The sequence below is a fragment of the Schistocerca americana genome, chromosome 5 (genome assembly GCF_021461395.2).
Source record: "Schistocerca americana isolate TAMUIC-IGC-003095 chromosome 5, iqSchAmer2.1, whole genome shotgun sequence".
Taxonomy (NCBI): Eukaryota; Metazoa; Arthropoda; class Insecta; order Orthoptera; family Acrididae; genus Schistocerca; species Schistocerca americana.
Window position 1 is genome coordinate 448,037,332 of NC_060123.1, and position 18,901 is coordinate 448,056,232.

The 18,901-nt window shown below is 42.9% G+C and overlaps 1 protein-coding gene across 2 annotated transcripts in view; it reads left to right on the plus strand.

The window, feature by feature from the left end:
• The first annotated feature begins 1,447 nt into the window (after positions 1 to 1,447).
• Positions 1,448 to 18,901, plus strand: part of LOC124616082 — a 158,980-nt gene continuing 141,526 nt past the window's right edge. For both annotated transcript variants that reach the window (XR_006979843.1, XM_047144331.1), the window contains exon 1: positions 1,448 to 1,820. Coding sequence is in view for 1 of the 2 variants with exons in the window: in XM_047144331.1 (XP_047000287.1) it covers positions 1,794 to 1,820 (27 nt within the window). In the remaining variant the exon portion in view is untranslated. The remainder of the gene's footprint in view (positions 1,821 to 18,901) is intronic.

An 18,901-nucleotide genomic window follows, 5' to 3' on the forward strand; every position in this document is an offset into this window, starting at 1 on the left:
CACGTTGTAGGTGTCGCCACTGGCGCCAACCTTGTGTGAATGCTATGAAAAGCTAATCATTTGCATATCACAGCATCTTCTTCCTGTCGGTTAAATTTCGCGTCTGTAGCACGTCATCTTCGTGGTGTAGCAATTTTAATGGCCAGTAGTGTAATTGTTAAGAAAACCCTTCGATACGTTATGCTGTTTTCGACTTACTTTGTATCAAAGTTGGTCAATCAAGTCGTGGCGCTAAAATATCGTAATGTACAGACATCTGTATTTTCGGGAGTTACCACTTGTTGAAATACTCATTACAAGCTGAAATGTGCCTTTTTGGAAGTGATAGATTTAAACTAGGTGAGCAAAAACTACATTTGTTCGGTGTGAGATAACCAGACGAGGATCCAGATTTGACGACACTGTCTTTGGCAGTCTGCTTGAAGTTGCGCGCGCAACGAGGTGATTGCCTAACTTCAATGCTAAATAACTCAGAAGCGGCGCAGTGTATAAATTTTTTTCTGAACAATTACTTCTCAGCACAATCACCCCAGGCGACATCCTTACAAGCTATTCAGACTGTTTCTGACTATCCTGTATAAAAAGGCACAAAAAGGTAAAAACAAGTAATTAACTATAACTTAAAAATATATGTGATAATTATTTACCAAAGCAGAAAATAAGCAGCTAACAACAAGCAAGGAATTAAATTAGTTCTCAGTTTTGTAAACATTCAAATGCCCAGAACTAACAAAACGCGTTTTTGTACATACAATTCACAATTCCTCTTTCGCCCTCGAGCCGGATTGAGTGGCATTAATTTCACTGTCTTATATTTATTATAAAAATTCTCAAATAATTTTTCCCATAAGTATGACCTATTAAAATAATATGGTTTTAAGAACAGACTGTTAGTGAACAGGTTATTGTATTTTATTATTTTTATTCGCTCTTCTGTATAACATATTCACATAGACCCATCCCCTTTTTCCCTTGTGGTCTTCATACGTGTAGAAACTAGATACAATTAATTTGGTAAATTATTTTATGGAGAATGAACACTTGTGATGTTTATATCTTTAGCATAATTCCTTTATTTATTTTCCGTATTTTATCTGATTGTAACAAATCAGTTTTGCTCGTTACTTAAGGATTTGCTGCCGCCCTTTTGAGTTCGTTCTTAATCGTATGACCTAAGATCTCACTAGACTGGGCGGGGAATCGAGAGCCATCTTTAAATAAGAAACGCTCCAAATTACTCCCGTCTTCCACGTATGTTGCTGAGGATATCACTTTGCACGGTGTAGGTAGTTTGTTAGACATTTCTTCGTAACGACCTTTTCACGCTTCAAACCCAAAAGAAATTTTCTAAGAACTGTAGCAAAGGCACGTGAGTGTGTGCGCGCGCCCCGTTGCGAGTTTGCGCATGGGAGAACAAACGCGCAGCTGAGGCGCACGCAGTCTCTGTTATTGATTGAGGCGTCGTGTCGAATTGCCTGATGCCGACACTCGTCCTCGTGGCGAACTAAATAGTACGCTAACGTACACGGACACGTCTAAAAGATTCCGTCTCTGCCTTCGTTTCACTAGTTTTGTCTGTGTTTTCTTTGAGGAGTCATTTGAAACGCGGTTCGTTGAGTGCGAGAAACGAACACTTTCTTTCCCCCTTTTGCGAGTAAGACCTGCAGGATTCGATTGCCCTGACTACGAGAAATGGTACAGACGACCAAACACAAACGGAGGACTTTATGATTCAGCTGAGGCTTCTGAGGATGGAGTTCGTTATCGCCAGCGACTGGAGTTGAAGGATATGAATGAGGACCACATCATTTAATTTACAGGTAGGTCTTTTTCAGCCATAGACCAATTACAGCTTTATTAGGCCCTGAAATCTTCTCGCAAATGCCTTCTCTTTATTATCTTTCTCCTTTTAATGTACTCTGCTTGAAGTCAAAATATTCTACTGTTTATATTCAGTTTAGCTGTCCTTCGTCTTATAAAATTAGAGATTGTATCTCATGCATTACCAATCAGTGTTATGAAACATAATTACATCAGAGCTTCGGCCATCGAAGTCGGCTTTGCGCTTCGCAGCCGATTTGGTCTCCACACAATGATAAGTTCTGTGCAAATGTCCGTCGAAACATGACGGAATAAAATACTTCTAAACCATTGTCAAATTTATAAAACGAAACGCATCACTGTACTTTCCTCTCTTCGTAAGTGTCAAATTTGAAACAAGAAAATCCATGACTGGTGGTAGTATCTTTACTTCGTCTTAGAACTCAATAAACTGATGTGTTTCAGTTGCATATTTAATATTAGAATTAATATTTAAGGGCATTAAATCTCGTTATCAATAGCCTTCATTATTTCAGGAGTTACTTCTTTTTTCCCCTAAATACTGTGTAAACTTCAATAATCCGCTGACAGGGTACTTTATTCTCAGTATTCTAGACGTAAGGAATACAAATCCGTATGCTCTACGAAACAAGTCATACATCTTTCATACAGAAGAGTGAGATCGCGTTTCACGGAAGTGCAAGGATCATCAGAGTTGCTTTGCCGGTAGCACATACAAAACAAATTAAGCTCTGCTGATGTTCCTGTTATGTTTTCTGACTGAAGTAATTCAGTTCTGCCCTTTATTTTCTCCATGCTATTCTACCTTTGAAAGTGTTATGAGAAGAAGCAGACGAGTATTTCTGTGAGATCTCGTAGTGCACACTTATTTTGTGTGTCTTCCTACGCAAGGTGTCAGATAAGAAATGGTGGAAACACTGGCAATAATTTTCTGCTCCCCATACGAGATGTTCTGAAATTCGAGCCGTAGCTCTTCACTGCACGATGTGCTGCTGAATTTTAGGAGAATACTATCTTTTTCAAAAATCTCAAATGATTCTTCATCTACGGAAAAAAAACTGAATTGAGGAACGTGATGTGGCAACACGCTAGGACCGAAATCCGTGTACAGCGAACACAAGTGACACCACAAAAACCTAAATAATAAAGTAATCTCGTTTTCAGCGTCCCGTACTTCAATCGGTAAAAACGGAACCATACTTCGTTGTCCGTCTCTCAGTCTAACAGTTAAACACCTTTTCTCTCGGTTACCGATAAACATACGGAGTCGAAATTTATGTCTCACACTAAGGTCTACCGTCTCTTGGCGGCGTACAAACGTACTCAAAATATACGGGCATTCATTTCACTTATTTTGACAATCGCAAATTCACCCATCATAATCTACAGGATACTTCCCGTTCACCTGTAATCGTGAAATTTGGCAAGGAGCAAGATTTCACCGTAAAACTACAGTAAAAAAATTCGAAAACTGTTATTTGTAATTATAACCAAAGAAAAAAATTATTATTTGTTATCTGTCCCCTTTTTCACAGGTAGAGGTAGACGATCAAGTTGAAATTTATGCCACATACTAAGCTCTGTGGTTACTTGGCGGTGTTATAAATGTAAGCCTCTAAGTCAATGCAGTCAAAAGGTACGACCGTTTATGTAACGTATTTTGATACCCGCAAACTCACTCATTAGAACCTAAAGGATACTTCCCGTTGACCTAGAATCCTGAAATTTGGCAAGAAGTAAGGTCGTAGTACAAGTAAAGGCAAAACTCTGAAAATTGTTAATTTGTAGTAACATCACACGAAAAAAAGTATTTTGTCATTCGTTATCAGACTGTCTGTTCGTCTGTTAAGACTCCTTTTTCTCAGAAACGGTTTGACGTATCGATCAGAAATTTATGTCACATGTTAAGGCTTATGGGCCCTTGGCGGTGTAATAACTGCAAGCATCTAAGTCAATGCAATCAAAATATACGGTTATTTACATCACATATTTTGATACCCGCGAACTCACTCATGAAACCCTATAGGATACCTCCAGTTGACTTAGGATCGTGAAATTTAGCAAGAATCAAGGCTTCACAGTACAAGTAAAGCGAAAAAAAAATCATAAAATTGTGAATTTGTTATTATATCACACGAGAACAATTTCTTTTCTCTTTTGTTATCCTACTTCAGACTTAAAATCAAAACATTCTCGAAAGTCTTGGAATTCCTACTACCGATATCTTGCCAGTATCATTGTCGATAATAGGCAAAATCGTCGAGTTTCTCAATTTCTGGGATGGATGAACTCTTGATATACATAATTAAGTTTGCGCGGAACCCACAGAGCGCAAGTCGTACCACGTTTATGGTTGACAATTCTGTTGAAGTGGTCATAATTAGTGTATCTCCCAATTTATTTTAAGCCATCTAGGCAGAAAAGTTTGCATTACATGAGAATTACTTTGTTTTAGATGCAACTAAGTAAAAGGTAGCATATTTTACGTTTGCGCTGGTATTACATAATATGTACGTGGGAACGTTTGCAGCAGTCAGCTTCGAGACTCACCAAAGCAAAACTATCTGTCCTGCGGTTTCAGTTCCGTTGCACTCTGATGTGTATCGTTTGTCGCCGATCACAGTCTTAACGTTGTACTGGTAGCGCAGTTAGTTATGTGCATCTTCCGTAGGTCATTATTATGACCGCTCGCTATGATACGGAACAAGTCAGTTTTACAATAATTTTAGTAGGCCCTACATCCTCTCAACGGAAAATATGGCAACATGCTGGCCATTTACGTGCTTGCTTGACTTTTTTATACTTACATTGATTTACACTTAGCTATTTTGAATGTCTCGCTCTCTTGAACACACACACACACACATACACACATACATACATACAAACATACACACATGCAAACGCACACGCATATTAATACGAGGGGTGAACGATGGATACTAACGTGCACGTTTGACGGTAACAATCAATTAATGTGTTGTTGTTGTGGGCTTTTGTCCAAAGACTGGTTTGATACAGCTCCCTCCTGTAGTCTTTCCTGTGCAAGTCTCTTCACCACTGAATAGCACCTGCTTACTGTATGCACGTCTAAACCTCCGACTACAATTATTTCCCCCACACTAGCAAGCTGATTATTCATCGATGCCTCAGAATGTGTCCTATCAAAGGATTCGTTCTTTTAGTCAAGTGGTGCCACAAGGTTCTCTTTTCCTCTGTTTGATTTAGTACCTCCTCATCAGTGATTCAATCAACTCATCCAATCTTCACCATTCATATGTACCATCCACATTTCAAAAACTTCTATAAGCTTCTCGTCTGAATTGATTACCTTCCATGCTTCACTTGCGCACAAGGCTACACACCAGCCAGATACCTGCAGAAAAGACTTCCTAACACTTAAATTTGTATTGGATGTTAATTCCTCTTTTTCAGATAAGCTTTCCTTGCTGTAGATAGTCTGCATTTTATATCCTCTCTCCTTCCATCATTGTCGGTTATTTTATTGCCCAAATAGCAAATCTCATCTGCTGTGTTTAGTGCCACGTCTCCTAATCTTATTCCCGCAGCTTTGCCTTTCTTAATTCAACTACATTCCATAACCCTTGTTTAACTTTTCTTGATATTCATATTAGAATTTCTTTTCAAGATGCATTTCATTCCGTTCAAGTGCTGTTTCAAGTTCCTTGTCGGTTCTACAGAATTACAGTGTCATCGGCAAATCTCGAAGTTTTTGTATCGTCTCACTGAACTTTAATACCCTTATCAAATTTCTCTTTGGTTCCCTTTACTGCTTGCTCAGTCTACAGATTAAATAACATTGAAGATAAGCTACAATATTGTCGCTTCCCTTCTCAGTTTATTTCTTGCCTTTGATGTCTTTCCACTCCCACAACTGTAGCATGGTTTCTGAACAATTTATAAACGGCATTTCGTACCCTGCATTTTACCCTGCTACAGTCAAAATTCCAAAGAGTTCAGTCCAGTCAACCAGTCAACATTAAACAATACCGGTAGTGTATCTATTGGGTGTATTCCTTATTACATATTTCTATATAAAAGACTAATAGAAATTAATATCTCTGAGTAAGAAGGATAAATAAAGCGATTAATAATTACTGGTATCAACTGCAGCATTCACACCGGTACACAGATTCAACGCGAGGTCAAACATCTGGTACAATATACACTCCTGGAAATTGAAATAAGAACACCGTGAATTCATTGTCCCAGGAAGGGGAAACTTTATTGACACATTCCTGGGGTCAGATACATCGCATGATCACACTGACAGAACCACAGGCACATAGACACAGGCAACAGAGCATGCACAATGTCGGCACTAGTACAGTGTATATCCACCATTCGCAGCAATGCAGGCTGCTATTCTCCCATGGAGACGATCGTAGAGATGCTGGATGTAGTCCTGTGGAACGGCTTGCCATGCCATTTCCACCTGGCGCCTCAGTTGGACCAGCGTTCGTGCTGGACGTGCAGACCGCGTGAGACGACGCTTCATCCAGTCCCAAACATGCTCAATGGGGGACAGATCCGGAGATCTTGCTGGCCAAGGTAGTTGACTTACACCTTCTAGAGCACGTTGGGTGGCACGGGATACATGCGGACGTGCATTGTCCTGTTGGAACAGCAAGTTCCCTTGCCGGTCTAGGAATGGTAGAACGATGGGTTCGATGACGGTTTGGATGTACCGTGCACTATTCAGTGTCCCCTCGACGATCACCAGTGGTGTACGGCCAGTGTAGGAGATCGCTCCCCACACCATGATGCCGGGTGTTGGCCCTGTGTGCCTCGGTCGTATGCAGTCCTGATTGTGGCGCTCACCTGCACGGCGCCAAACACGCATACGACCATCATTGGCACCAAGGCAGAAGCGACTCTCATCGCTGAAGACGACACGTCTCCATTCGTCCCTCCATTCACGCCTGTCGCGACACCACTGGAGGCGGGCTGCACGATGTTGGGGCGTGAGCGGAAGACGGCCTAACGGTGTGCGGGACCGTGGCCCAGCTTCATGGAGACGGTTGCGAATGGTCCTCGCCGATACCACAGGAGCAACAGTGTCCCTAATTTGCTGGGAAGTGGCGGTGCGGTCCCCTACGGCACTGCGTAGGATCCTACGGTCTTGGCGTGCATCCGTGCGTCGCTGCGGTCCGGTCCCAGGTCGACGGGCACGTGCACCTTCCGCCGACGACTGGCGACAACATCGATGTACTGTGGAGACCTCACGCCCCACGTGTTGAGCAATTCGGCGGTACGTCCACCCGGCCTCCCGCATCCCCACTATACACCCTCGCTCAAAGTCCGTCAACTGCACATACGGTTCACGTCCACGCTGTCGCGGCATGCTACCAGTGTTAAAGATTGCGATGGAGCTCCGTATGCCACGGCAAACTGGCTGACACTGACGGCGGCGGTGCACAAATGCTGCGCAGCTAGCGCCATTCGACGGCCAACACCGCGGTTCCTGGTTTGTCCGCTGTGCAGTGCGTGTGATCATTGCTTGTACAGCCCTCTCGCAGTGTCCGGAGCAAGTATGGTGGGTCTGACACACCGGTGTCAATGTGTTCTTTTTTCCATTTCCAGGAGTGTATCTCGTCACAGTACCGTGCTTATGCACTTGACAGTAACCAGCAGTAACGTAAGCACAGTGTGATACAAGACGGTCAATTCCTTCATGGAAAATGTCTGTGGTTGCCTACGCAATCATGGCTGTACCGAGGCATGCAGATGAAATGTGGTCTACATGATTCAGGTTTCTTTAAGCTGCAAATAGCGCTGGCAGATTGTTTTGTGCATCCTAAGTCCTTTTTCTCCGGGGAATCATTGTACCCTAGTAGACTAGTCCATACAGAAGTAAAGAATCGACGCCAAGGAGTAAATCCAACTGAATCCAAAACCTTGGATGTGAAAAATTTCTGGCACCTTCACTTTTTTGTACTAATTTAGATAGTTCAACAACAAACCTCCGATTATTTACAGACTCGAATTCCCACGCATAAAACAGCTTCAGACTTCAGATTACTTCATAAATGAGTTAATGTGTTAAATATTGACGTCAAGCATGTAAGTGGGAAAAAATTTAGAAAGGTTTGAAATTATATTTAAAGTTTGTTGGAGGCTGCTGAAGTGCTCTCATTATACAACACTGGATGAGTATAATCCGAATAATTTGAGCTCCGCTTTAAGCAGACGCTAGTTTCCCGGCATCTCAATGTTCATGACATGATGGCTCCTCAGCTGTGTGTCGCACAATGACATAATTTTGTAGGTGCATTCAGTGGTACATGTGGATTCTGTGTGCAACATGTGTTGCGAATTACAGAAGAAGTAATGAATGTAAAACGTCATGCCTGTCGCTGCAGTTTTACTGCATAAACTGTGAAAATGCAGTAAGCGATAAACTTTCTCCTTTCATAATTTTTGTGCGGGTTGTCAGCGGATAAAAGTTTTGCAAAGGTTTGAAATTATGTGTAAAGTTTGTTGAAAGTCGCTAAGTGCTCTCATTCTCAAGTACTTCTGACATTACTACTGGGAATGTTGGTAAATATAATCCTTTAAAACTGCTAACAGTACACTCTGAAATCGCAGTGAATAGATCCACCAAAAATGAATAATAAAAAAGGTTTCTTCATCGCTACATACACGCACTGAAAATCGAGACTGAAACTAATGAGAATGAAAATGTCAATAAAGTTCTTGGGTGAATGTAAACTCGACGGTAGATTTGTGTCGGTAATTTTTAGGTTGATTAACAGACGCGCTCTCTAGCCGCTAGATAGCGATAACATCTGTGACACGTTAAAAAATAGCGAGGTCGGAGATGATTATTAATGAGCTATCCAGCGCGCACTAATTAATTAGCTGTCTGTCTGTGTTGAGATCTAAAAGAGACGACACGCATATTATGACTTCTGTAAAACAAAACAACAAAAAAAAATATATATATATATATATATATATATATATATATATATATATATATATATATATATACGCATGCCAAGTATTATTAAACTAGTGAATGTATTACGTAAAGGTTTTGCTCGGAAATATATTCGGGACAGTTTTAAAAATTTGTTTGAATATTTATTTATTAGTCCATGACAGATCGTGAGGACATGCAAGGATACCAGTAACAATGGAGGGGAACATCAACGTGTTACCGCGGGGTTGAAGAGGTATAAGAAATCATTTCAAGACCGGACGCAAGAACATTTTTTGATTTTTGTATCTATGTATTCATAACGAAATCTTATTGTTCTATTTATTCTTCATTAGCCACGGTAACTGCTTGGATAGCCGTAAGCCTACTTTATTCGACAAAATATTCCAGAATAATCTTAAAGAATCATTAAAATGTTTTAAATATTACCCTTATCATTTCCAAATTTATTTCCGATCATTTTACAGAATTTAATACCCGACTTTTAGATCCTCATATCTACTTTGCTGCTGATGTCCTGTTGCCCGTAGTATATTGCTGTAAGAATTTGTAGCAATCTTGCCACGTCGTGCAAATCGTCAACGAAAGTTCAGGAGTTGCAATGAATTTTTTTATTAATGCTTAGGTGCTGTATAGCAATAAAAAATTGGCGTTACGAGCTGTTTAGATGTCGACTCTTTGAAAACTGGATACAATCTGCGCAATGATAGTGGTGTTGCGCGTCTGTTTATACTTTTAGTAACAATCAATACTATTGTTTAAGATGCAAATTTATAGAAGTACAATGGAAAGTTTATACGCATAGATAAACTGTGGACAGTGTAATTTAGGTACATTATTTCCGGAAGAGTATGTATAGGTAGTTCGTGAAATAACCAACTTAGAATCGTGAAACATGATAATAAACGGAAAGTAAACGAAAGTTGGAGCTAGAAATTAAAAATGCTTTCTTTTAACGGTAGCCACATAGTTCGAAATGATTCCTAGGGGGGAGAATCAGTATATGTTTACATTTGCAATAAAGGACTGCATAATTTCTCTTCAATTACAAACGATGTTGCAAGTACAGGGTGATTCAAAAAGAATACCACAACTTTAAAAATGTGTATTTAATGAAAGAAACATAATATAACCTTCTGTTATACATCATTACAAAGAGTATTTAAAAAGGTTTTTTTTTCACTCAAAAACAAGTTCAGAGATGTTCAATATGGCCCCCTCCACACACTCGAGCAATATCAACCCGATACTCCAACTCGTTCCACACTCTCTGTAGCATATCAGGCGTAACAGTTTGGATAGCTGCTGTTATTTCTCGTTTCAAATCATGAATGGTGGCTGGGAGAGGTGGCTGAAACACCATATCCTTAACATACCCCCATAAGAAAAAATCGCAGGGGGTAAGATCAGGGCTTCTTGGAGGCCAGTGATGAAGTGTTTGCTGGATGCGTGCTACATTTTCATCACTCGTTCTCGGCCGTCCAGAACTTTTCCCTTTGCACAAACACCCATTCTCTGTAAACTGTTTATACCAACGTTTAATACACCACCTATCAGGAGGTTTAACACCATACTTCGTTCGAAATGCACGGTGAACAACTGTCGTCGATTCACTTCTGCCGTACTCAATAACACAAAAAGCTTTCTGTTGAGCGGTCGCCATCTTAGCATCAACTGACGCTGACGCCTAGTCAACAGCGCCTCAAGCGAACAAATGTACAACTAAATGAAACCTTATAGCTCCCTTAATTCGCGACAGATAGTGCTTAGCTCTGCCTTTTGTCGTTGCAGAGTTTTAAATTCCTAAAGTTGTGGTATTCTTTTTGAATCACCCTGTATTTTACATTGCTGACCTGTTATACTTCAAGCTTTGATGACATAATAAATATAATTCGAACAGAATATGAGGCAGTAATAAATTCTAGTGAATATTGGTAGTGATTGAAGAATATAGTTAATTGGTGGCTTCAATGTTAACAAAAAATATCTCTACCAATTACAGAGTCTGCATATTAAGTATACTTGACCCTGATGTAGCCATGAGCTTTCAATTTAGCCTCTAGCCAGAACTTGCTTATTAACTGCTTTATAATTCACATAGTAATTAGAATCATATTGCAATATTCCAATGTTTCACAATATTTTATATGCATATCTGAGGCTAAAATGGACCTTCGTGGGATGTTCTGTAACATACTGGATGAATGTAATCCGGGCTCTATCTGCAGGCAGTGAGTTAGGTTGCCTCAAGATACGCAGTCTTGTCACATTAAAGTGACCACCACCTCAATGTCAACGTGCAACCACTCACAGATGGACAGGGGAGTCCATACGGTAGTTTGTAAGGGGAGAGGGGGGGGGGACTATACCTGGGGATATGATGTAATTTTAATATTTGGAAAGATGAATGGCTAGATGCAAGACGCCATAAAAAGTTCCAGTTATGATCCTGTTAAAATCTGTATAATACCGACTTCTAAATAATTTTCTTGAAAGGAAAACGCCTGATTGGGGGGGGGGGGGGGGGGGGGTATATAAAGCGTGTAGGGTTGACATAGATAGTTTTCTAACAGACAGGGAGCAGTAAGTCGTCCTGACCGAGGTGACTTCAAGAGAAACAAGCTTAACTTCAGGTGTGCCCCCAGGGCAGTGCAGTAGGTCCGCTGCTTTTTACGATTTACATAAACGATCTGGTTTATGGTACTGACAGCGGCATTAGACTGTTTGCCGATGATGCTGTAGTCTACAGGAAAGTAGTATCACACGAAAATTGTGAACAAATCAATGAAGAGTTGCAGAAAATAAATGCGGGTGTAATGACTGGCAGTTATCTCACAATATTAGTAAGTGTAACCTACTGCGTATAACAAGGCGAAAATCCCCATTAATGTACGAGTACAAAATAAATGCCCAGTCTTTGGAAGCAGTAACATCCGTCAAGTATCTGAGTGTGAGTATTCGAAATGATCTCAAATGGAATGATCAGATTACACAAGTAACGGGGAAGGCGAACTCTAGATTGCGGTTTATTGGTAGAATCCTGAAGCGATGCAGTCCTTCAACAAAGAAAGTAGCTTACAGTACGTTAGTTCGTCCTGTCTTAGAGTATTGTTCGTCTGTATGGGACCCTTACCAGTTGGGTCTGATTCAAGAGACTGAGGAGGTCCAAAGAAGAGCGGCAAGATTCGTGACTGGTACATTTAGCCATCGCTAAAATCTCATAGAAAGTTTAAAGTGGGACACACTTGCAGATAGACGGCGCGATAAGCGGAAGGGGCTTTTCACTAAATTCCGAAATCCGATCTTCACCGAGGATGTAGAGTATATATTATCGCCACCAACTTTCAAATCGCGCAATCATCACAATTCAAAGATAAGGGAAATTAGAGCTCGTCCTGAGGCGTTCAGACAGTCGTTTTTCCCTCGCGCGATCCGCGAGTGGAACAGACAGGGGGAAATAGGACTTTGGCACGAATTGTGCTCTTCGCCACACATCGCTTGGTGGCTAGAGGAGTATATATGTAGATGTAGATGTCGTCGTAATGAGGAAACGGAGCGATTTATCTGACGTTCAGAGGGGCGCCTTGGCTTTCGAGCCAAGGGTAGGAGCATTTGCAAAAGGGATAAGATGGTAAACTCTTGCCGCGCTGCCCTGGTTAAAGTACAGCGTGCTTCAATACTGACGCTGAGGCAACTGTGGTGCACCACGGGCCAGACGACGGGCGTGAACGATGTCTACAGACATGTGAACTGCAAGTAGACGTGCAACTGTTGAGCAACTGACCGCCCAGATGAACCATGCGCTACCAACAGTCTTCTCAACGGCTGTTCAGCGATCGTTGGTGTGTACGAGCAGGCACCTGGTTCATCCACCCATGCTGACTGCTGTTCATCGGTTACGAAGGCTTGGAATTTGCACGCCAGCGCTGCAACTGGACGACCACCGAGTGGCAACAGGTTGCTTTGTCAGCGAATCACGCTCCACCAGAGAGTTGGCCGTTGGCTTGTACAGAGTGTAACGTCTGATGGCATACAACCTACAACAATCGCCGGAAGGGTTCAGGTCGGAGGAGGGAGCATTATGGTCTGGGGAATGTTTCCGTGGCATTCCGTGGATGTTCTCGTCATTCTGGAAGGAGCAATGGATAAATACAAGTATACTTATATCCTTGGGGACCATGTCCACCTCTACATGCTGTTTGGTTTTCCTCGGCATGATGGCTTCTATTGGTAGGCCACTGTGAGGTGTCACACAGCTCACTGTGTATGTGCATGGCGCAAAGAACAGCAGGATGAGCTTACCGTACTTGCCTGGTTACCAGACTCCCCAAATTTAAACCCAACTGTGGATCAGTTTACCGCCTTAATCAGGTTGTTCGCGCCAATGGATCATGAACCGAGAAACCCAGCGCAGCTGGCCACCACGGCACTGAAGCCGTCATTGCTCCATACCCCTGTCGGTACCTTCTAGAATCTCATTCACTCTTCCTGCAAGTCTCGCCGTGGTCCGCGCTGCAAAGGGTGGTTATTCATGCTCTTCACAAGTGGTCGCATTATTGTAACTGGATGGTGTATAGCCTATACACTGTTTCTAATTGTAATACTTGTCTTACTGCGTTAAATCTTTAATAGAAGATAATACTCCTTAATGGGTGGATTATGATAGCATTTTAATTTTTTTAATTCGGTCAGTAATTATATGAAATATTGAAAATAGAAATTTTTGTTGTCCCTTGAAGCCATTTGATCGGCATTCTGCAACTACATTCGTGAACCAAGAACCATAAAATGGGATAGAAGATGAGTAATACGGATTGGATACACTGCAGACTTACAATATCAGAGGTTTGCTTGGCAAAGAAACCTTGTTCATCCACTTAATGTGACTGCCACTTCTGGGAACGCTTTATGTGTGTGAATTGTTTGAGGTTACATAGTGTTTCGGGAGATAGTCTTCAACTACGGAGAGAAGGAGAACTTTTACCACTTGGTACTGAAAGACTTATTTCTTTTTCCTGCCAAACCTTTTAATTTCCCATCTCCTAAAGCACATTGCCCTGGAGAAGGACGGATATGTTCTTCACTAAATATAAACCACTTCTCATTTTTCATTAACTTCGTCCAGCAGATTTCGTAGTACCGGTACAGTATTTGGTATTTTTCATTTTATTGTAATCAATATGAGTAATCATTTTTGAGGCTTAGAAAATACACTCATGTTCAGAAAAAACAGAACAAATGGTTCAAATGGCTCTGAGCACTGTGGGACTTAACATCTGAGGTCATCAGTGCCCTAGACTTAGAACTACTTAAACCTAACTAACCTAAGGACGTCACACACATTCATGCCCGCCTAGAACCGCTCGGCCGCACCGGCCGGCGAAAGAAAAAAAAAAAAAAAAAAAAAAACCATAACACCTTGAGCGACTAGAGACAGTACGTTCATATTCACAGAACATGCACATTATCATTTTCTGCAGAAATGATTAGCACTTGAACCATGTCGGCCCGCGGGTTCAAGGTCAACATCGATATCGCGGCGCAACACCACCTACCTATAAAATGTGCCTGCGGCTCTCGTTGTCGCTATAAACCGAAGGTAATAGAAGCAGACGTGCAGGATGCCTTGCAAACGTATGCGCGAACCGTACCGTCAAATTAGTGAGTTTTAAAGAGCATGCATTATGGTATGAGAGAATGTGATGTCTGCTCGTGTCGGACGAAGTGTTTTGGCAGTGCAACTGGCGTGTGCACAATCGGAAGGCCGTAAAACACGACGAGGTGGGTCAGGTCGCACCCCTCCCCCCGCCCTCCCGCCCCGCCAATCCGAATGGCACTGCAGGGCAGATCTGCATCCTCCTCGCCTCTGGCGCAACAGTGGAACAGTGTAACACTCTACGCTATCAGAGGTGACAGTCCGTCGCCGTATATTACGGCATGGGTTACATGCGCGTCGTCCACTTTTCCGCCTACGTTTGACGAATGTGCAGAAACATACTAGACCGCAATGGTGTATGGAACGACGTTACTGTGGACAGGAATGGCATTAGATAGTGTTATCGGACGAATCCAAAACCTGTTTATTTGTAAATGGTGGCCGCATTTTGTTTTGCTGCATCCAGGGTAGCGGCATTACAGTGACTACATTCGCACGAAATATACAGCACCAACTCGAGGCCTTAAAGTATGGGATGCTATTGGGTACAACCACGAATCATAGCCGGTGTGTGTCCAGGGTACTGTGACAGTGTAACCTACATGAATGACATTCTGTGACCCATAGTCATACCCTTTCTGCACATCCCCAGACGCCATCTTGCAGCAAAACAATGCACTACTGTTGCACAAACACGTGCCTTCTTGGTGACCCAGAATGTCAGCCTTTACCTCTGACCAGCCAGATCACCAGACTTGTCGGCAATCGAAAATATGTCGGATATGGTGAAACGACAGGCTGCTGTGACTCAATGCCTACCACCACAGATGAACTTTGGAACTAGGTGAATGCAGCATGCGGGGCTATACCACAGGACGCCATTTACACCTTAAACGGGTCGATGCTATCACGCGTGGAACAAGTTGTCAGAGCCCATGGCCGACCCTGTGCCTACTAGGCAACAGGACACGTGCTGCACTGAGGTGACTGAAATGCTAATCGTTTCTGCAGAACATACTGATGTAAATGACCTGTGAATGTGAACGTCCTGTTTCTACACTCATGCTCATAAATTAAGGATAATGCTGATGTGTGGTGAAACAACGCTCTGGTGGGCGGTTTGCGGGTTTAAATCACCTCGGGGTATGACCATGCGGTGCATTTGACCTGCGGTCGTCACACAGTGGCGCTGGCATCAGCCCACATACGCAGAGGTGTGTTGGTGCATGTCAGAGTACGGTGCAGCGAGTTAAGTGTGCAGACGTTTTCAGACGTGCTAATGGTGACTTTGTGTTGAAAATGGCTCAAAGAACACATATTGATGACGTTATGAGGGGTAAAATACTAGAGCAACTGGAGGATGGTCTAACACAGCAAGTCGTAGCACGGGCCCTGAGTGTGCCACAAAGTGTGATCTCAAGACTATGGCAACGATTCCAGCGAACAGGAAACGTGTCCAGGCGCTACAGTACGGGACGTCTGCAGTGTACAACACCACAAGAAGACCGATATCTTACCATCAGTGCTCGCAGAGGGCCATGGAGTACAGTGGGTAGCCTTGCTCAGGACCTTACTGCAGCCACTGGAACAGTTGTCTCCAGACACACAATCTACAGACGACTGAACAGACATGGTTTATTCGCCCAGAGACCTGCAAGGTGCTTTCCACGGAACCCTGGTCACAGGAGAGCCCGTAAAGCCTGCTGTCAAGAACAAAGTACATGGTCTCAGGTTATGTTCACGGACGAGTCCAGGTATAGTCTGAACAGTGATTCTCGCCGGATTTCCATCTGGCGTGAACCAGGAACCTTAATGTCCTTGAAAGGGACCTGTACGGAGGTCGTGGTTTGATGGTGTGGGGTGGGACTATGATTGGTGCACGTACACCCGTGCATGTCTTTGACAGAGGAACTGTAACAGGTCAGGTGTATTGAGACGTCATTTTGCACCAGTATGTCCGCCTTTTCAGGGGTGCAGTGGGTCCTACCTTCCTCCTGATGGATGATAACGCACGGCCCCACCGAGCTGCCATCGTGGAGGAGTACCTTGAAACAGAAGATATCGGGCGAATGGAGTGGCCTGCCTGTTCTCCAGACCTAACACCATCGAGCATGTCTGGGATGGTCGACGTATTGCTGCACGTCTTCAAACCCCTACGACACTTCAGGAGCTCCAACAGGCACTGGTGTGCAAGAATGGGAGGCTATACCCCATCAACTTCTCGACTACCTGATACAAAGTGTGTCAACCCGTTGTGCGGCCTGTGTAGGTGTGCATGGCGATCATATCCCATATTGATGTCGGGGTACATGCTCAGCAGACAGTGGCGTTCTGTAGCACATGTGTTTAGGGACGGTTTTCTCAACATATCACGAATACCGTGGACTTACAGATCTGTGTCGTGTGTGTTCTCTATGTGCCTATGCTATTAGCGCCAGTTTTGTGTAGTGCCACGTTGTGTGGCACCACAAACTGCAATTATCCTTTATTTATGAGCATGAGTGTAGTTGCTGAATGGGCTCTTTTTTCTGGACGTGAGTGTACTCGCCTAGCTTTCCGGAAAGATGAAAATAGAAAAATGGTTCAAATGGCTCTGAGGACTATGGGACTCAACTGCTGTGGTCATCAGTCCCCTAGAACTCAGAACTACTTAAACCTAACTAACCTAAGGACATCACACACAGCCATGCCAGAGGCAGGATTCGAACCTGCGACCGTAGCAGTCGCACGGTTCCGGACTGCGCGCCTAGAACCGCGAGACCACCGCGGCCGGCGATGAAAATAGACTTCGCCAGTTTTCGTGCTAAATCTTTGTTATCTACTCAATGCTTTAAGTTCACTTCTTTTGCTGGCAAAAGGTGATACTTCCATTTCGTCAACAGTAATGCAGGCGCACGAAATCAGCCAGGTTCTTTTTGAAAAGGCCCAGTCGATGTTGAATGATTTGTTTCTATATCTGCTTTTGTTCAGCATTGCACGAACGTCTTGCCTTCAACGTCATGTCCGTAAACCCATGTTTCATCATCACCTATTATGACACATTTCAGTAGTTCTGCGTCCTTGTTGATTTCATCTGGCCAACTTGCACTCGCCGCTTTTTCTGTTAGAAATTCAACAAGTTTGGAACAAATTTTTCTCCTAAAAAAATGGTTCAAATGGCTCTGAGCACTATGGGACTTAACATCTGTGGTCATCAGTCCCCTAGAACTTAGAACTACTTAAACCTACCTAACCTAAGGACATCACACACATCCATGCCCGAGGCAGGATTCGAACCTGCGACCGTAGCAGTCGCGCGGTTCCGGACTGCGCGCCTAGAACCGCTAGACCACCGCGGCCGGCTTTTCTCTTAAATTACATACACAAAACAGTCAAAAAATTTCATGACACAAGCCAACTGATATTCCAACATCGTCAGCGACTTCTGTGCGTGTGATCCGGCGATCGTTCATAGTCACTTCCTTCACATTTTCCACGATCATATGTGCTCAGTTATTGTGGCGTACAGTGCGCTCCAGCGGCTTTCACGGCCTTCTTCGAAACGCTTTTACCACGCGCAAATCATTGTTTTACTCACTGTCGACTCTACAGAAGTAAAAATTAATGTTTCTAACACTTTGCTGCACTTTATTCCGTTCTTATAGCAAAAATTAATGCAAATTCTCTGCCCCATTTTGAAACAATAATCGCCGATTCTACCATATCACATGTAACCTTTATGATGGCAGACTAAATATGCGGTATAGCTAACACTGTACAAACGTTCCAAAGTTGTTTATCAACGCTAATCGGACTAATACAGCACGTGGAATTACTAAATTATGGTCGTACATCACATACACATCGCGAAAAAGACATTGGGAGATACACATATTAATCGACTATTACCATTATTTACCAAAACATAATGTGTCCACCAAACAATACATGACATATTCATTTGTGGGCACATTCCCACAAAAACAGACGTATCAATTCGATATTAGTTCAAGGAAGGCCCTACATGTATTGGATACTGACTATTTGCAAGTGTACACCGATTGTCGTGAAATCTCAAAAACTGTTTCGCTGTTCACCGCGAAATTGATATGAATTTCCTCTTGCTCCTTGCCCAGATCCTGCGATGCTCTTGTATTCATTTACACACACGCCATCATGCAAATATAAATGAATCAACGTTCACACTTCAAAGATCATCGTTAGGACACATTTCGAATTAATATATCGAATAAAATGCCTTTGCTCTGAGACATTTTACATGATGTTTCTAAACACACGAAACCGTCTGACCGCGCAGTCCGCGACCTTGAGCATCTGCACACTGCTGGCGTCGTTGAAATGCGTCTTGTTACATCGTGTCGATTCACACAGAGGGCGGTCTTGCCGCCGCAGCGAGCGCCAGTCTGTCTCAAATTACAGATTCACCGTCGTGGATGGCG